This window comes from Atractosteus spatula, chromosome 12, assembly GCF_055471065.1.
Source record: "Atractosteus spatula isolate fAtrSpa1 chromosome 12, fAtrSpa1.hap1, whole genome shotgun sequence".
Taxonomy (NCBI): Eukaryota; Metazoa; Chordata; class Actinopteri; order Semionotiformes; family Lepisosteidae; genus Atractosteus; species Atractosteus spatula.
In genome coordinates this window covers 34,748,304-34,768,687 of record NC_142717.1, presented here as the reverse complement: position 1 = coordinate 34,768,687, position 20,384 = coordinate 34,748,304, and the positions used below count along the sequence as shown (strand labels likewise).

At 38.0% G+C, this 20,384-nt stretch overlaps 3 protein-coding genes across 8 annotated transcripts in view; 2 read left to right on the top strand and 1 right to left on the bottom strand.

Annotated features, from left to right (window-relative positions):
• LOC148822953 (protein MTSS 1-like) overlaps positions 1 to 6,222 on the top strand; it is a 74,984-nt gene extending 68,762 nt beyond the window's left edge. For 4 of the 6 annotated variants that reach the window (XM_088928661.1, XM_088928663.1, XM_088928665.1 and 1 more), the window contains 3 exons: positions 832 to 999; positions 1,455 to 1,614; positions 2,447 to 6,222. In XM_088928661.1, coding sequence (XP_088784787.1) covers positions 832 to 999; positions 1,455 to 1,614; positions 2,447 to 3,120 — 1,002 coding nt within the window. In that variant the 3' untranslated portion in view covers positions 3,121 to 6,222. The remainder of the gene's footprint in view (positions 1 to 831; positions 1,000 to 1,454; positions 1,615 to 2,446) is intronic. The other 2 variants (XM_088928664.1, XM_088928662.1) reach the window with 2 other exon arrangements.
• A 309-nt stretch (positions 6,223 to 6,531) lies between these two features.
• ndufb9 (NADH:ubiquinone oxidoreductase subunit B9) lies at positions 6,532 to 10,485 on the bottom strand. Its single transcript, XM_088928658.1, has 4 exons — positions 10,328 to 10,485; positions 8,724 to 8,916; positions 7,960 to 8,073; positions 6,532 to 6,787 (listed from the first exon to the last, which is right to left on the bottom strand). Exons 1-4 carry the CDS (start codon positions 10,414 to 10,416, stop codon positions 6,656 to 6,658), a joined length of 528 nt encoding a protein of 175 aa, XP_088784784.1. The 5' UTR covers positions 10,417 to 10,485; the 3' UTR covers positions 6,532 to 6,655.
• A 189-nt stretch (positions 10,486 to 10,674) lies between these two features.
• tatdn1 (TatD DNase domain containing 1) lies at positions 10,675 to 19,301 on the top strand. The gene is made up of 12 exons (XM_088928657.1): positions 10,675 to 10,809; positions 11,058 to 11,123; positions 11,729 to 11,778; positions 11,878 to 11,941; positions 12,169 to 12,312; positions 14,096 to 14,138; positions 15,314 to 15,399; positions 15,482 to 15,522; positions 16,402 to 16,478; positions 17,007 to 17,077; positions 17,530 to 17,656; positions 18,560 to 19,301. Exons 1-12 carry the CDS (start codon positions 10,731 to 10,733, stop codon positions 18,660 to 18,662), a joined length of 951 nt encoding a protein of 316 aa, XP_088784783.1. The 5' UTR covers positions 10,675 to 10,730; the 3' UTR covers positions 18,663 to 19,301.
• Positions 19,302 to 20,384: the final 1,083 nt, after the last annotated feature.

Below are 20,384 nucleotides of genomic sequence, written 5' to 3'. Positions count from 1 at the left end.
AGGGGTAGCAAGAACACTAAGTGGGAAGTGTTCACATTATATTATAGTGGCTTGCACAAAACACTAACTTTACTCACCCTTTTCTTGACTTTCCATATGCGATCTCTGTTTCTGTCTTCCAGGCTCACTGCAAAGCTGCAATTAAGAAGACATGTTTGACAATATTTTCACTAATTATAATAATTAAACACGAGCTGACCTGACTTCCTTTACTTGTTGAATATTTACTGCTGTTTTTTCTATTTCATTTCTGGGGGATTGCCAGTTATTCTGAATGTTTTCTGAAGTATCAGAAAAGCCTTTTCTGCACCCAGATCTATTCCAAACATTTATTGTTTCTGTTCTGTATCAGAAGTAGAAACAATTGAAAAATAGGCAAATGTATTGCAAGTGCCACTCCTTTTCCATATAAAACCATAAAATTCTGTATTTTGTAAAAAGGAAACGTTCTACCTAGTCTTCATCAAAGTATTGTACCATACCATACTAGGGCATTGTTTTTCAGTTATATAGCTAACAAAGTGACATTTCTAAGCAAAAAAGACCTGGCAAACTAATAGAGGTTTTTAATCTTGCTCTTGATAGTGGTGGATTTTGGTGTTCATAGTTGTAGCATTTTAGAAGATTATGTTTAATATTCTAAAATGGTGCTGAAATTGATGCAAATGCACGCAAGATAGTTGTGATTTCTTCAGATCACAATCTAAAAAAAACTAATTGATTTCAGGTCTCTTTACTCTGTTAATTAAGTCCATATTTAACAACAGACAAAAATGTGGTTTGTGGATGCTTATTTTATGATTCTCATTTTACCTGTGGTCCGCTATGCAGGACTGGGCGAAACCAGGGCCCTATGATCAGCCCATGGTGAACACCTTACAGAGACGCAAAGAGAAGCGTGAAGCAGCTGATGCTGGTGCCCCAGCTGCACACACAGGTGGGCAGACAACTCCTGTGGATGATTCCCAGAGACCCAGGAGTATGACTGTGTCTACCAAGGTGAGCACAATACCGAAATTAAAGAAAAAACCTGTAGCCCAATAGTGAAATACCTAACTGGCAAATTCCTACATGTTGCTGAATTCCACTGGGGAATTGTAGTGCAAGGAAGTTCTAATATCTTTTACTATTTCCCACTTTCTGATGTGTGGTAGAAGTCTGACACTTTTATATGAAAGAGCACAGTCATAGGATCTATACCTCAGTCCATTTTCTAAGTGCTTTATCCAGTACAGGGTCAATCCTGACAAGCAAAGAGCACAAGGCAGAATACAGCCTGGACCAGTCCAATCGCAGGACACAAACAACTATACACATGCTGGATCTGTACATCATCTTAGTCTGTTCACCTGCACCATTGACAGTCACTTTTGCCTGAGAGTTGGCCTCATCATTTCAACCAACCAAAACCTGTTCAGCTCTGTGAGTGTGCCAGCATGTTTGTGTGTCAACAGGGCGAGGAGATGGAGGCTCATGAGGAACTGGCTCTGGTTCTGACCCGTGGGCTTCAGTTGGACACCCAGCGCTCAAGCCGGGACTCCCTGCAGTGCTCCAGTGGCTATAGCACCCAGACCACCACACCCTGCTGCTCTGAGGACACTATCCCTTCACAAGGTACAGGCATGACTTGTGCTCCCTGTCCCATCTGCTTTAAAAGGTCAACATGGATATGCCATTATCACTTATTCAATGATCCATACATCCTTTTTCTAACAGCTTCATCCAGTTCAGGGTTGTGGGGAAGCCAGAGCCTATCTTGGCAAACAATGGGTACAAGGCAGAATACATCCTGGGACACCAGTCCATCACAGGGCAAACACTGACAAATATCCACACACTCACACCAGGGCCACTTTGTCCCAGAAGTCAGTCAACCCACCAGCATGTCTTTGGACTGTGGGAGGAGACTGGAGCGCCCAGAGGAAATCCACGCGAACACATGTGAGAACATACAAACTCTACACAGATAGCTCCCCAGGTCCAGAATTAAACCCAGGGCCCCAGCACTGTGAGGCAGCAACGCTAACCACTGCACCACCAAGCCAACCCATGACCTTTAAATTATTTTAAAAATATTTGACACTTCATCTTCAGGTGCTTTCTAGTAATGTTCCCTATTTTACCCAAAGAATGTTGCTTTACGTCTGAGCTCTTTATTTTCTAGATGATTTACAAATGGTCCAATCTCTAACAGTATTAGATCCTTTCTCAGTGAAATTACTTGTTGTATTTTATACATATAAATAGGAAAAGTACTCTAGAGATGCTTCTTTTTTTTCTATATTGAAATCCTTCCTCTCACTCGCCACTAAAGTGCAATTGGTGTGCAAATGTTTTTAACAGATGGTAACCACTACCCAGATCAACTGTAAATATTAGAAAAACAGCCAGATCACAGCTGAAAGTCCTATTTCATCTTTCTTTCACCTTTTTTTCCTCGCTTCAGTGTCAGATTATGACTACTTCTCAGTCAGTGAGGACCAGGAGGTAGAGCAGCAGGATTTCGACAAGTCCTCCACCATCCCGCGCAACAGCGACATTAGCCAGTCCTACCGCAAGATGTTCCAGGCCAAGCGGCCCGCCTCCACTGCTGGCATCCCCTCCAATGCAGGACCCGTCATGGTCACCCCAGGAGTGGCCACCATCCGCCGGACCCCCTCTACTAAGCCCTCAGTGCGCCGTGCCGCAGTAGGCGCCGGCCCCATCCCCATCAAGACTCCTGTGATTCCAGTGAAGACGCCCACCGTGCCCGACGTGCCAGGGGGATTTCCCAGCAGCCTCGGGGTTAGCAGTGGGGAGGGCATAGAGCAGGTGACCACCCCAGAGTCCCCCATGGCACCAGTGGCGGAGGGCGAGCCAGGGGGAGGCGTGGCGGTTTCGTCCTGGAGTGGCCAGGCATCCATTAACCCCCCCGTCCCTCCCCCACAGCCCAGCAGCGGCGTCGAGTTCGACAGAGGCGTCAAGCAGGCCACGCCGGGGGAAGAGACCCTGTCTGAAGATGGCGCCCAGGACACAGCCTCACCCGACGTTCAGGGTGACAACATGCTCCTTGCCATCCGGCGTGGGGTCAAACTGAAAAAGACGACGACCAACGACCGCTCCGCGCCCCGCATTGCGTAAATGAACATTCCCCGCGCCACCGGTTAAATATTATACTGCTTTCCAACAGGACCAGCTGAGGCTGTGTCCATTCCAGTAATCATCTGAAAAGAAATCTGTTTTTTGAAGAGTAGGTGTTGCAGATTGGGGAGAAGGGAAGGCAAGATACTGAATATTTTAGAAATGTTAAAAACAGGCATCCATTTTTTTTTCTTTTAATTTTGTATATAAGTTTTTTCATCTTTAGCAATCATTTCTGTTGATCCCTTCTTCTCTTGCTCCTTTTCCTGATGTACCTGAAGGTGCCAAATTCTTCTTGAAAGTGTTGAAATGACTGACTTTAATTTAATTTCAACAGATGGAACTTTCTGTGAATTTTTACAGTATATTGTAAAAGATCTGAGACTACAGCCTACATGGCAGGGTGTGAACTATGATTTTTTTTTAAATGATTGTACTTGAGTAGTAAGCAATCTTTTTTAAAGTTTTAGAAGGGTACTCTTTTTGAGAAGTGATGCACGTAACCAGCTAACAGTAAGCAATACTCTGCAGGTGAAACCTTGCTTTGATGCTGTATATTTTGAAAAATGTGTCATGGCAAAACAAGATGCTGTTAAGAAAATAAAAATTTGAAATTATGACAGACCTGGAAGGAAAGACATTAGCCAATGGCTTGTCTGTAAACAGTTTCCTTTTCTGTTTTAAATCTGATGCCAGATTATGGCATTTAATTTTTGTAGCCTATACAGAGTTTTGTGTTACGTTTGTTGGTTTTCTCTTCACTCTGTACACTAAACAATGGATCATATTGCATGCGGCCTTAATTCCGTAAGCTGAGGATAATGTATGATCAGGCTGAATATCATATCACATCTCTTTATTCTTCTGAGGAAATCGTATACTTTGTAGAAACTAAAGCATTTTGAAATGATGCACAAATATATATATAGAAGTAATGATAAAAATATTTTTTGGTATTTTGTAAGACCCAGGTTTGGTATAATTTCGGCATAAGCACTGAAATCACTGTTGGAAGGAGCAGTAGCCGTGAAACTCATCAATTCATGTCAAATTGTAAATAATAACTAGAAATGGAAATCCAGGGGCTTTATTTATTGTTTTTACATTTATTTTTGTATTCTTCTAAACTGAAACATATTGGCTCATAAATTTGCCTTAAATTAGTTTTAATGCTAGATATATACTATTTGTACAGTATTGTTGAGATATATCACAGGTGACAGAAAAGCATACCCAGACCCTGTGATTCTCTCTTCACTTCTTGTATTTATCAGTATAAACCCCCTTTTCCCTGTGACTACACAGTTTGGGTTAGGTTAGAAGACCTGATGTGGGTGACTTTCACATTCTAAAGGTAAGTGTGAAATCCAGAATCATAATTTATTAATATTACAGTTGTTTTCTGAGTTCTTTTCTATGCTTCTTTATTTGAAGCATAGACATTTGCAAAGCAGCCCAGCTATGCTATTTAACCTTCATTATCCAAATATTTAACATTTCTGACAAACATAGAACTAAAACATGCCACTCAACATTGTTCATCACTCACCGTTGTAAGCTCAGAGTGGCTAACCTTAGTCTCTGGTTGATAATAGCCTGATAAACCGATAACAGGTCATTATTTAAGACCGTAACATGTTCTATTGTAATAGTGCTTTCTTGGCCCATTTCAAAACACACCTAAAGAATTGTATTGTTTTCTGCGCAGAGCGTTTCAATAGTATTCTAATACTTTCAGATAAAAGCTTGACCCGACACCTGAAATGTTTAATAGACCCCTACGTTGTTTAAGGATCTGGGTGATGCTTTTGCAATAGTCAAAATATTCCACAGAATTGTTCTTCTTTGAAATCACCTTGAGTGAAATGTGCTTCTCAATAATTTGTTTCCTTAATGCACTGGACCACATCACTGAAGCAGTGCTGTGGGGTCTGACATAGAAGAACCACTTGCCCTAAAACAGGAAAGATCAAAAGAACCAGGTTACTTCCATCATGTGTTATGTTCGGCATTATGAGGGTACTAGCGTCTCTTTGTGAAGCTGTGTACTAGGATCTTGGTGTAAGCCACTGGTCAACAAGAGATGAAAGCAGTGTTACTGAAGCAGTCTGCAGAGTTCTCGAAACAATGTGCGAAGATGCTCCCTTTGAGTAGATGTTAACTGGGAAGATCACGTGAACATTTTTTAAAAAGTACAAAGCATTTCAGATAGTGCAGTTTATTTGCAGCTAAATGTCTGTTCTCTAAGATAAATTCTTTAGTCTCTTGAGAAACTGCACATCACTTACTGATGCCTTCCCAAGATTTGATATCCACCATTGAACTTGAACAGGTGTTTATCGTCATGGAAATCAGCTGGACTGTGTTCAAAGCCAGTAAATGTGCGTGAAGAAATATTCATTGCACTCTTCATGTGATATCATTTTTTTTTTTCAGTTCTTGTCCAGTTTTGATTTCAACCTGCCCTTGGTTTGAAAGGCAATTTAAGGAAACAGAAGTCTATTGTAATTTCTGTAAAGACCTGCTTCCGGAAGAGAATTCTGAAGTAGTCTAAGTAGCTGATGCATTGTGCATATGATGCTAAAAGTATAAGTGGTTACTGTCTCATATTACAGAAATGTTTTGATATTGTCAGTGTAGAAACCTTTAGTTGTATAATTGCTGTAATTTTAAGTACAGCTGTTAATGTTTAGGTATGTAACTTTGAGCATATCACAATATAAACATTTTTAAAAATTGCCAAATTTTCTGTGTGAATGTGTAAGCTGATTAAAATATAAAAAGTAGTTTAAAAGGTTTGTGTTTTTGCATATTGTAAAAGCAGACTGTCACACTTTAATAGACTGTTTCTAATGGCTTAGATGCTAGTTCATGAGAGTTGACCTCTCCCCTGTGCCGTCTTGAGTTCTCAACAGGCTGTAAATTTGGTCAGTTCCTGTAATTTGTTTCCCTTTTCTGTGTAATGATTGCTTCAGCTTATGTTAAAGAGAAATGATAAAAAAGTCTTTGTCTTAACCTGCTGTTTGGAACAAAAAAAGGTTTTAATACTTCTGTTCATGTTGATTTGAATTAGAATAATTATAAATAAATTTTTTGTTTCTGTATCGTTTTAGAAACCCTTTTTTGTGGATTTGTATTGATACATGATGTCAAAAGGGTAATATTTTTCTCAAGTCACAAATAAAATCACAACTTTTGAAGTGTAGTTAGGAATTCTAAGAATGCTGCAACAAACTCAACCACTGGTTCGATATTTAACCAGTCAATTTTTACTCGTATGAATACGAGTTCTCCTTGTCTCATCTCTGCATTTCATTCGTCCTTCTGTGGTCCCAGGTCAGTCCCGCTAAACTTGAGTAAAACCACAATCAGCCACATCCAGTTGGATAGATATGAACACATTAATACAAATTCACTTCTTGGTTTCAATTTTATTATGATTACACTGGGGGAATCAGCTGTACATTATGAAACCGACATGTATGTTTTTCAATGATGATGTTTGGACTGTATGGGCCCCTGCTCTTTACTGGGCTCACGTAGGGCGTTCTCGTGGGCGGGTGACGTACTGCCACCACAAAGGTGGAAGGTCGCCCTCTTTGCGAGCTGGGGGCAGCGCCTCAGTCTTGGGCCCATCGGCTGGGGTCTCCTCCTGCAACTGTTGGATCTGTTAAGTAGAAATAAAAGCCATGGTTATGATCCCTAGACAGTAGTTCTACAAAACCAATGTTATATACTATATGAACATGATCTGAAATGCTGTAGAACTATCACATGGTGCCATTTTTGAGAAGCTAAGGGGTCTTGGCTTGGAGATCTTGAAGAACTTATTTCCTCAAAAGTACATTTCAAAGGTGGACAGTGTCTGGAAAACAAATGCAGACATGCAAATTTTATTAAAAATATAGAACGAAAAATTAGAACAACCAGGAAACATGGAAATCACAAGCTATTCACACAAGGATATAGAAAAGAGTGACAGATTCGTATTTTATAGGGTTTTACACAAGAGAAAAGAAGTTAGGGTTAGGAGGGTTCAATTACTCTCCAAGAGGGAAGCCACGATAAAAAACAGCAAAATAATTAACTAAAGTAACAAAGTGCGAAAAAGGAACCCATGCTGCAGTCTGCCTCACTCATGTCTTTAGCCCTGTCCGCTGTCAGTTGTCTGAAATTTAAACGTGATTAGGGGTTCACAAGAAAGCAAACTAACCAGTAGGAGCTTTGGTTTGTGCAGGTTCAAGTGGAGTGGACACAATCCTACACTCAATTCAATAGGCTGCTCCATAACACTTCCAAATTGTTTGCTATAAAAGTATTTTACAGCAGCAAGACCAAGATGTTTTTCTTCTGTTAATTTTATTTTTGGAGGGGTTTAATCACGTATAGACTGATGGTGCCTACCCTACTTGGTGAACCCCTTAACATACATTTCTACTCTGTCTCCATGGTTGATATTGACTGCAAGTCTATCCACAGCTTTTAGGATATGTCCTACAATCTCATGATGATGGGTTGAAAGCCACGCTGTGCCAGGAATGTAAAAGCAGATGGGGATCCTTGGCTGGCTACAGATTAGAGACTTTTATGAGTGACCTTCAGTTTGCATTGCTTTGAGATAACAGCACAAAGTTGTCCATTTGTCCACTCTGACAAGGGGCAAGTGGCCTAATAGTACACAATGTCAAAGGCCTCCCAATTGCTCCAACCTTCCTCTGACTAGAGACTCTACGGGAAGTGGCATAGACTGAATACAAACGAGATATTCTAAAAGGAGGCAAGAGGGGGAAAAAATAATTCTTAACCGTTAAATATTTTTTATGATAGAGAAGAGCATACCTCTCTCTCCCAGCTTTCGATTCTGAGTTTCTTCCACATTTCCCTCTTGGCAAAGTAGTCTGGGTACATAGCTTTCTCTGAGGGATGCCAGTAATCCAGACACCACTCAGGTACCTAACCAGAGGGAAATATGCACTCTTTAATCCAGACATTGCAGTAAGGTAAGAAAGGCAATTTTCCTGGTGCTTTTTATGCATAATGAAAATAAAAGAAATGCCTCTCTTGAGTACAGAAGTATTGAAATCCACAGATCTCATACTATCACAATAAACAGATATAATAGAACATTAATCTAGATAAACTTTACAATTACAGTATAACAAAGTCACACATGTATAATCCAAGAACCGTTAAGAAATTAACTTTTTTTTAATATTTATGTAAATGTTATGTAAATGTGTTTGTATATAAAGTAACGGCACACTAGTTACTATAATCCCAAATCTTACACAAGTAAAAGCCAATTTAAGATGAAGTTAGTTAGGTTAAAGGTTTTGTTTTTACAGCCAGAGCTCAGAGAGTTCAATTTTATTTGTCATATGCACAAGTGCAATAAAATGCTTATTTGCCTCAATACAAAAACATTAAGGAAACACTACTTTCACACAGAACAACAGCAGCAATAGCAAAAAAGTTCAATAATGCTCAACTTAAATAAAACTTAGCACAAGCAGTGTGCAAAAAAACATCAGGGTGAGACAGTGTAGAGGTAGAATTCAATCATCTGACAGCTTGTGGGAAGTCAAGTGTTCACAGCCACCTACCTTATAGCGTTCATATCGCTCATAGGAGGTTCCCCCAGGAGAGTCAGGGAAGATATAGGGCTGAGGGTGCTGCTTTTCCCAAAACTCCTCCTCACCAGCCTTCAGCAGCAGCGTAGCTTTCACCATATCTTTCTCATTCTTGTGCTGGTCAAAGCGGGCTCTCAGCAAGCATGCGTGGAATCGGTATATATCCCTGGAAATCACATAGAAAGCAAACATTTGCAATGGAATTTGCAACGCATACACCCAAATGTTCTTATAATTGTTGCTTGTGCCCTTATGAATATTGTTAACTTACGATCCTTGTTCATTAAGCAGGATTTCTATTAATATACAAACATCATCTCATTAACTGGATTTTTAGTAGAGGAAACCACTCCATAACACCCGTCACGAACAAAAGAAATACTGAATGCTTTGAAACAAAACCGTTACAGCTCATCCACTTTTTTATGTTTGGAATTTTTTTAGCTTGTTCAATAAGATTTCTTTGTTTCAAACTTAAAAAAATCTAAAATGTCTAATATTGGAAGACAAAAAAAGATAAATATGGCACACAGAAGTCACACCAGAACAACCATTACTTTTTAATAAAACTTCCTGCACACAGAGAAAGTTAGACCTAAACTGATAATCATAACCGCAAGGTGTCCCAGGGTGTTTGAAGATAACAAGGGAACACGATACAGGTCTTCAGAATGACAGTCAAAGCATTAGATTTCTTCTGAAATCCAGTGTGCACAAGTGGAAACTACATGTAAGTGCATTAAAAACTGTGAACAGGTTCATACTTACCCAAAGAAAGAGTTATAGGAATGTGGAACAAATTACCCAGACATGGTGTTAAAGGCAATACCCTACATAATATTAAGCAAATCAAGTTCCCATAGATGTCCAGTTCAACAGAACAAAAAAAAAGAATAATCAGTATAACCACTCATGTGCCGTTGTGATCCATTCGTCAGAAAATACTGAGAGTACTGTATGCTTTCGAGGGTTAAACCTTATGAAATACACACGTTAATATTTTACAACGCTTTGCCCATCGATTGATTTTTTATATTTAGTTTTTTGGTTATTTTCAAAAATCATTCTTTAGGCTAATAAACTACAAACACGAATTATACTGCAGCATGAGAAGGAAATGTATTTGACCCACACTACGAGTCGTACAGTTCTTAACGTTTTTTTAATCATAGTGGCTGCTGCGATCATTTGCACAATGCTCTCAAAACACCTTAAACCACTGGTATTTTATCTTAAATTCAGAAAGCGGTTTTGTGAGTCTACTACTGGAAGCCTAGTGAGATGGAAAATATCTATAATGTACGTATTGTGACCTTTTATTATCATGGCACGGTTAACCATCTAAACCAGGCATGGTTTGTCAATGTATTTTCATTAAATACAATACACGCACATGAAAACACAAAACAGAAAATATGAGAGAGATTTAAAAATGTCACAACCATTTTTGAGCAATTAAGATAACATACCATGAGATTATATAAAAGCGTAGTTTTTGTTTCTAGTGGCCTGCGGCATACTTGCATTCACACCAAAACACTTCCTTACAAAAAATTAATATTGGCCATTGCTCTCACCTAAATATATACCACGATTCGAGATGTCTCAATGATTTTTTGTACAGCCGAAGGACTTTTTGTTGGTGGGTAAGATAGGCGGATGCCATCTTTCCTGCGGTCCTCCCAACTCCCTCGACCGGATTCACCTTCACCAAGAGCACTGCTTTGTGGGATACTGGAGGAATTATGGCCAATCAGGAAATGTCAGATTTGAACTTCATAAACTAGCCCATATGAGCAATTCGTACAGTGCTATTACTCTATCGATACGACACCTAAATCGATCTCAGGACCCAAAACCTATGAAGTGGAAGGGTTGGCTGCCTCTTAAGTTTAATTTACAGTATTAGAAAAAATAAGTTAAACGAATATAAATGCACATTTATTGCAGTATTTACGGTTCCGATGCGACTGCGGAATTATGGGAATTTTGAAGTCTGCATGTGGGTTTTGTATTGCCGGCTGTAAAAGGGCAAGTATGGCACAGTTTAAATTCATAGGTAAGAATACTTTACAATGGTCTTAAAATAAATAAAATAAAGATCGAAAAGCATATGTTACAGTACATATGTATACATTTAAATAAACCTTTATTTCTATTTTTAACGTTCTATATTGATTACATTTCATTACTAGCATCGTTATTTGTATGTGCATCTTTTTTCAGAACCATATCAGATCTTGTTTGAGCCCGTGTTAACTACAGAATTATTGAAAATCCACTTAGGTGTTTTACAATGTTTTTCAGATATTGGAATCAACCTGACCGATTCTATGTTTCGAGGAATATACAGGGGAAACCAAAAACATCAAGGTTGGTATCGCGTCCATAATAAAGTAGGATTCTGACAACTTATTCGTGCTATTCAAATTTTTTAAACAAGCGCTGTTACTAAGGTTTATAAAGATTTCAGGAAAATAATTAATAGGTTATCTGACCAAAATTAGGCAGACATTTCCCTGCAGTGGCTGAAGGAAAAACCCTAAATGTCTTATCAGAATAAAAAAAGTTGATTGCACAGCACACTTACACAAAGACCTTTTTCTGCAGCATGTTTTTCCAAATCCTAAGAAGGAATGAAAGCCCAGAGGAACTGATTAGTAATATAGTTTGGGGGTTATAATATATTGGGTTTTTTTTACATATACATGAAACTGAAAGATCAGGTAGAAGCAATACAGCTAAATGCTGTGATAAATTTATTTTTTGCATCACAGAGCAGAATTCACCACTCACATGTTTATTGTCTTTCTAATAAAACTGTCCAGGAGGGCTGTATTTTTGGCTCTGTCACATTTTTAAAACATATCATTACCTATGAAAAAGTGCTATATCAATGTAAGGGATAATAATAATTTTATTGAAATACATTAGATCACAATATTCAGTTTTTCAAAACTGGCATTTTTGTACTTCAGATGACTTTCCACAGGTGATAGAGAGAGCCGTTAAAATAGGAATCCAGAAGGTAAGCCATTCAGTTTGTGTGTTGCATGTTTCTGGGGGTTGATAATGATTTTTTTAATGCCTCGGGATTACTTTAAACATATTTTGTTTGAATTTCTAGTTTATGATAACAGGAGGCAGTCTTCAGGACAGTAAAGATGCTTTAAAACTGGCACAAACACAAGGTAATTGGTTCCCATATCATTGATTTTTTTTTGTCAGAAACTTGATGGTTTGTTGTATGTACACAATGTTAGAAAAATGTGAGAATTTTTAAAAGAATGGTGACTTAAGTGATTTTTTTAAATTATATACTGAAAAGTATACTATTACAGCAAAATTACGGAGTCACATGGACATTTTCAAGTGCATCGTGTGTCCTGTTTGAATGACTTATGGCTTCTTTGTGAAGATGAATTTTACAGCACAGTTGGCTGCCACCCCACCCGCTGTGGTGAGTTTGAGCAGAATGGAGCTGATCAGTACCTGGCAGAGCTGAAAGAATTGGCCAAAGCAAACAAGGACAAGATAGTGGCGATTGGGGAGTGTGGCCTAGGTAGGTCCTATACCTTTTCCAGTCTTTTTTATTTCTTATTGTTCAATGCATGATTTGCTCTTCTTATAGTTTTATTCTGTGTCCTAAAGCACTCTCCTGTTAAAATAATGAACAAGTCTGTTAAAACTGTAATATTTTCTTGAAACTGAACGAGAGCCACTGATGAGGAAGGTAAGGTGATTTAACACAGACGTTACCAAACGCTTTATGTAGTGGCTTCAATTTACTGTGCCATATTAATTTATTGTCTCTCTAGACCTCACGTAGTCAGGCCTGAAGAAGTCTTACCTGGGGCTGTTTTGCTATAATGGGAAAACAAGTGAATTGTAATACACCGAATTACACAGAGGGTAATATAAAATTAGTGGAAGCTCAGTAGATTATGACACAGAATAATATAAGAACGTATTAAGGTTTCTTCTTATTGCTGGAAAGTAATTTAATTTTGGTGTTTAAGTATAAGGACACATTGGTGTGCTTGTAAAACTGACTTGTCTCATATAGACTGTGCTTTACACCTCAACTGCACATCACAGTTAAAATTCAAGACCCTTATTAAAAATGTAAGGGACCTGTAAAGCGATCTGCTATATTCAAAAACATAAGAAAATGAACATAACGTTGTCTTATACATGTAGTTTAAGTAGGTAGCTGCATCAGCATGTGTAGGCTGCAAAGGAACAAGTAAACAAGAAGAAAAGAAACAAGTTTCGCCTGTGGAGCCTTCTTTGGCTCCACAGCCGAAACGTTGTGTTTCTTTTCTTCTCATTTCACCATGGAACAAACCTTTACTTGTTTCTTTGTTTTATACATTCTAATATTGCGTCATTTATTAGAGGTTAAATGATTTTCAGGCTTGTAAATCTTTGGTTACTTCATCTCCTAATGAAACATGGATCCTGGCATGGGTTTTTGTCCTACATTGCTGGAGTCTCCAAATGTTAATAAGTAAAAACTGTTTCTAGGATCTTTCTATATTTATATAATAAATACAAGTAATTTAATTTGTGAATGTATGTTAAAGATAATATTCACAAACTGAAAACTGATTTCTGTAAAATCTAGCTGACATTATGACCAGAAATCTTTAAAATACTTCAATAATTCAGACATACTAAAATGAATGTGCTTGGCTATATTAATCTCAGAGCTTTTTTGTTAGCAAACTATAAGCTTTCTTCACTAAACCTCAAGTGACCTGTTAAGACATCTGAACAAAAGCAAACATTATGTGATTAAACTAAGCTGCTTATCTGTGAAGCAAAAACATTTTACCTCTATGGCTAATATAATACTTGTCTTTTTTTTAAAAAAAAAAGTCTTTTTAAAAAGTTCACAATTCAGAAAAGAAGAGAAAAAAACAACTTGCACATCAAAAGCTGGATTAATACTGTATAGTGAATTAAAGACCAGAAAGAAATTTTAAAAAAATATTAATCTAGGGACTCTTTCCTGGCCTTTACTATGATAGTTTGCGTGTTCCTATCTGAAAGAGGAAGAAAACATCACCTTTTGACTCATTCATCTTACAATAACCAATTAACAGTTTTAAATAGGCAGCAATGTAGTGCTGACTCTTGTCAGCTATGGTAACATTGTGAAGCATTAAAGGAATCTCACTGGTGATGTAAAGGTGTTCTAAATTCATATTTTTGTTTTGTGTAGTGCACATATAAAGACACTTTACTGAGTTTAATAAAATATTTGTTGATCTAATAAGATTATAACTTATTATAAAGTCTTTATATAGTATATATTCAGTAATATATAATTGTAATTCCAGATTTTGACAGACTGGAGTTTTGTCCCAAAGAAACCCAGCTACTGTAAGTAAATACTCAGTTATATTTCCTACCGCATTTTCATCTTTTCACATTAAAATGGCTAACATTTTGAAGTTTCTTCTTATACAAAACTTTCAGCTTTCATCTGAAGTTCTACTAGTGAAAATATTGTAAATAATGAAAAATGCATCTGTTTTGCGAGATGTTTTTTAATTGAGTCAACACTGGATACAAAATGAAAATAATTTGCTTAATATACTGACAATTTTCTGATGACACCATCGTATTTGCACTAAACTCTGAAGAATTCCGAATACAAATACAGGCACTGAATAATGCCACAAGCACAGTGGGTGTGAAGATGCTCTTTACTTGAAGGTTGAAGACGTAACTAAATCTGTGGAAGTCACCATTTGTATGTATTTGGGAGGAAAAAACAGGTGTCACCTAGTGAAAAACATATTTGTAAAATAAAAACATTACTTAAAAGCTACAAAGAATTCTTAAATGATTAAATATTGTGCTCAATGGTGTACCACCCAATATCTCGAGAGGAAAGTACATTGGAATAGTATATAAGAAACTACTGGCAAGAAAGCATTAAAAAGTACTTGCTGGGAGTACCAGAAGAGAGATGCTAAAGAAATGAATGTGCCCAGGAGCAAGTAAGAGTTTGTAACATTATTGGATGAGTGAAGAAACTAAGTGACAAGGGCAGTATATCAGAAAATGACATCAGAAATGTACATCTACTGTACCATTAACTAGAGAAATTTAAAAATAATATGTATTGGTACATGGTATATTACCTTCGTGAACAGCACAGTCTCAGTGTATATAAGAACATGAGAATTTTAAATAACGGGTGATTTAGTCCATTTTTGCTCATTTGGTACAGTGTTCTAAAAATCTCATTTAGCTATTTCTCAGTGATTCAAAGGGAATTGCCTGTTCTGATTGCCCATATGTGTCCGTGTACAGAGCAACCTCCTCTTTTGAGTTCTAAGTACACATGCAAGTATTTTCTACTTCAGTCTTACTATAATAGGTTTGCTTCTGTGTTCTGGAGAACTTGCTCTCTTCAAGGCACGGTATACAAAGATGCTTTCGCCATAGAAAAAAAGATCCAGATATTGCTTTAAGGTATTATTTTAACTCTAGAAAATAGGAAAATAAATATTTATAATACTTCTATTTTTTTGATCAACTTTTTGCAGGTACTTTGAAAAGCAGTTTGACTTGGCCGAAGAAACAAAACTGCCCATGTTCCTCCATTGCAGAAACTCACATGAAGAATTTTTAGGTACTGTACATTTATGTTTATCTGAATGCAAAGGTATCAAGGCTCTGATTGATACATGACACCTGCTTTTCTACACCAACAGACATCATGAAAAGAAACAGAGAGAGATGTGTTGGGGGGGTGGTAAGTATTTGTTTAGTTTATTTTTATATTAAAAAGCAAACAAGATTGCTACGGTTTTACGTGTGCTTTGGGGTGACAAACAGAGGAGTGACAGATGGGGGTTAGAAGTTGTTACACTACAGACAAGCAGGTGCTCTTTCATTTATATGTATGAATGTTAATACTGTACATCACAAGTAAGTGAAAAGGCACAAATTGTGGATACATCATTTTTGAATAATAATATACCTTAGGACAAATATAATAATAATTCATTGCACTTATAGAGTTCTTTTCTGGACACTCCACTCCAGTGCTTTAAAGATAATGAGAACTCCCCTCTACCACCACCAATGTGCAGCATCCACCTGGATGAAGCAACGGCAGCCATAGTGCGCCAGTACACTCCCCAAGCACCAGCTATTAGTGGGGAGAAGAACAGAGTGATGAAGCTAAATCTTAATGGGGATTATTAGGAGGCCATGATTGGTAAAGGCCAATGGGAAATTTGGCCAGGATGCCAGGGTAACACCCCTAATTTTTTGAAGAAACACCCTGGGATTTTTAATGACCACAGAGGACAGCACCTATTTTACAGTATAGTGTCACTGTACTGGGGCATCAGGACCCACACAGACTGCAGGGTGAGCGCCCCCTGCTGGCCCCACTAACAGGAACCTTAGTTTTTCCCAGGAGGTCTCCCATCCAGGTTCTGACCAGGCTCACACCTGCTTGGCTTCAGTGGGTTGTCAGTTAAAAAAATAATATAAGCTTTTCTCTGGAAACTGGCCATTTCATGCTTTTATGCAAGATCCATGCATATTTTGTAATGACTCACAAAAGAATTTTTATTTTGGGTTAGAATATCAGTAGACCTCATGGCACTGTCTTCTGCTACAGGTGCACTCATTTGATGGTACGAAGGAAGAGGCAGCAGCTATTCTTGATCTAGACCTTTATATTGGAATAAATGGCTGGTAGGTTCCAGGATTCAAAATAAAACTATATATATTATAGTAGAAGGCATAGTGGGTCGCAGCAGAAGCAGGCTGAAGAAGTTCAAGTATGTAACTGTCAGCATGCATAGGCTGCAAAGGAACAAGTAAAGGTTTATTCAAAGGTTTATTACACCCGAAGACCTGAAAAGAGACCCAACCCGAAGAAGGCTACAGTTTAAACGTTGTCTTTCCTTTCTTCTCTTTTCAGCATGAAATAAATGTTTACTTATTTCTTTGTAGTCTATCCATGCTGACACAGCTACCTATTTGAACTATATTCTAGTATACTATATACATACTGTATATGTAACGCTATATTGAGTTATATAAATTAACAAACTAAGATTTTTACTGACTCCACATTTGTCAAATTCAATACTGACACCAGCGCGCTCACACACATATTCCTACATGCCAATAAAGCTTGCATTAGAGCCAAGTTGATTTATGGCTTGATAACTTTAAAAGTGCAAAAGGTGTAGAGATTTTCTTTTGAACTTGTTTTAGCTCCTTGAAAACGGAAGAAAATGTTGAGGCCATGAAGTCAATTCCTTCTGAAAGACTGATGATTGAAACTGGTACGTGCAGCTCTATAGAACTGAAATCAGCTTCAATAATGACAGAGGCAGGTTTATTGAATCCTTTGGTTTAACAGAAAAGTTTTCTGTTAAACTTATTTCACAAATTAAAAAGTGAATCTTTTTTTCATTATTATTATACAATAGCACTTTTTTTTTAAAGTGACATACAGTTAAACAACAGAAAAGTATAACTGGGGACAGAAATTATGAAAAGAATCTAGGCAAAAGGGCAAGATTTTTTAAAAATGCACAATATATTAAATGCTCTAAGTCTGAGGTTTTATTTTATATTGACTGTCAAAATATTGTTTTAAATAAAACACGCTTAGAATAAGACTCTTTCATCTAGGAAAAAATTGGACAGCCCAGAGAAAAGTAGTGCAGTTGGCGTGAGAGTCATGTGTCTATAATGGTTACTACGTGTGATTGTGTCTTCTTGTGTAACATAGATGCTCCATGGTGTGGAGTGAAAAACAGTCATGCAGGCTTCAAGTACATCAAAACTACCTTTCCTACTAAGAAGAAATGGGAAGCAGGCCATTGTGTAAAGGACAGAAATGAGCCCTGCCATATAATGTACGTAAGCAAAGGAAATTATTTTTAAAACATAAGTAAATGCAACAGATTGTGCAGGCTTTTAATCAGAACCTGCAAGCATGATTCTGTAGTACCTGTACCAAACTTTAAATCCACAAATGTCATCTTAGAGAATAACAATCTGTTTTTCTAATGTCTTGCCTTGGCATTCATGTTGCTTCTGTGACTTCCTTGCTTTAAAGATCATGTATTGAGCTCTAGGAAACAACCATGTTAATTAATCACGTTGCTGTATATGTTGCTGCAGTTGTTTGAATTACTGGCCAGTAATTGTTCTTTTCTACCTCCTCACAAGCCTACAATTTTATAATCCAAGCACAGTATGCCCTCAAAACTCATTTCTGGCAGTTGCAGTTGTCAGATGAAGCTCTCACAGACATGCCTTTTCCCAAACCAGTTGGTATGTGTCTGGCTGCTGCCAGAGTCCTTAGGCATGAACTTTTGAGGAGCCACCCATGCTGTAGTGAATGCAGACTTGCCTCTTCAGAATCTGTGGAGTGGTCTTAGGAATTCAGGAGCTCTCTGGAGTAAGGACATTGAAATAACAAAAACAAAAAAATTAAAGGTACACCTTTTAGCAAGAGATGGTTATGTAAAATGATATGGTTTTCTGAACTATTACTTGAGCTTTGAACTCAATTCAGAATTACCTATTAGAAATTTTCAGACCAAAGTGATACTTGGAGCTGTGTGCCTCAATTAAAAGACTTGGCAGCACTTTGAGCTCATGTGCATAACTATAATATAACCCCCACACCTACAAATAAAAGACTGTAGCGTGTGTGAAACACTGCTGCTTGAGTTTAAAATGAGGTATTTTTTAGGAGCTTTTTAATGAGTTAAAAATTGAAAATATGAAAACTTTCATGTCTCCCATTACAGTCAAGTGCTAGAGATCATGGCTGCAGCAAGAGAAGAAGATCCTTTTGAGCTGGCAAACACTATTTTCAACAATACCATAAAGGTCTTCTTCAAAGGAAGCTGAAGGCTTATACCGACTAGAGCTGCTCTCACACCAGACAACGATGGTATGGGCTTCTGTCTTCACTACCACACTGTTCCATATTCGTTTCGAAGCTTGAAACTCCTGGAATCCACATACAGGAACCATGATGAACATGATTATTGATTGCTGCTTCTGGGGAAAAAAAATATATTTTTAAAGACAATAAAAAATAATTTAAACAGCATTAAGTTTGTTGTTTGTATGACACCTAATTTGGATTTATCAGATTTATCATTTTTAATGTACTATGTTTAATAGTTTTTAGTAGGGATGTGGTCGCTTGTATGGTATTATGCATGTTATGTTAATGTTGACTTCCAGTTTATTTGTAATTAATATAAGTCATGTAACTTTTAGATGAGGTTGTAAGATATCTAAATATGTATTAATAGGTTAGTGATATTGGTGTTAGTAAGCTTTACACTGCGGAAATAGAAAAGTAACAATATGTCATAGTACTTGTAGGCTACACACCAACCGCTTTACTCTGACTGAAAGAAATGGCAGCCCTCGCTGCTGCCATCTTGTGATAATGGGATTTTGTAAAGAAAAGATCAAATAAATTGTAAATTGACCAAATTAACATTTCATTTTCAGCATGAATTAAATATTAATAACTGATCACAAATAGCTGCTTGTTTCCTTGGTGCCCTTATCAGTGTGATATGAAAAAGGCTGTCAATGTGATTACATGGCACAGAAAGTGAAATTTCAAACCCATTGGAATTGGGTTACGCCCATTGGGTTACGCACAGGTGATGAGAACCACGAGGTTGAACTGGTATATATTTGAACATCAAAAAAAGAGGACATCCTGAGGAACTTTCCTATTGCCTTATCTGGGAAGGGGGTGGGGATGGAGGGGGTTTTCAAAATATCCCACGTTTTATGTTCATTGGTAAATCTACCTGTATATCAGGTATTAGTACAGAGAAGTTCGGTGCCTGTCAATAATAATATTGTGGCGCCCTCGCCTGGCGTTGCGGCTGAAGAGCGCCCTGCCGAGGTGAGCAGCGAAGGGCAGGATGGGAGGATGAGTCAAAGGGGGGACTGAGGGCGACTGGCCAAAGCGGGTTGACCTTCTGGTGCAGTTGCACATTGTTGTGGGCTGTTGGGTTGTCATATAAATAGTTAACTCCGGTTTACACTCTTTTATACCTGTACCCACTTAACTACCCTATACATATATGACTCTAGTGTGTTATACCCTGGTTAAGCTGTCCGTTTCCAGCTGTCTTTGCTGCTGTGCCGGCAATAAAGAGCAGTTTCCATTCTAAAAAGAGCCTGAATTCCTGTCTGCATCCTCACCGACCCCGTCTCGCTACATTGGTGTCCGAAGTGGGAGGGATGGACAGCGATTAGTGCCAACGCCTGTCGGACGCGGATAAGCGCCGGTTTTACCAGCAGGCGAGTGACCCCCTCAAGCGCCTTCTGGGGACGAGCAGCAGCAACCAGGAGCAGGAGCGGCTCCCTGGCACCATCGGCGGCCACAGCCCTTTTAACGGCTTCTCTACAATATCTAATAATTACTAAGATTTTTCTCTGGTTTACCTTCTTTATGGAGAACTTTTCTTCCCCTTGATCTGCCGATAATTTGGTTGACCTCGAATTGCCTTTTTGCGGTTGTCTGAGTCAACTTGAGCTTACAAGTCAAGTACAACTTGATTTGCCACGGAGACAAACGTACCAGGCTTACACACC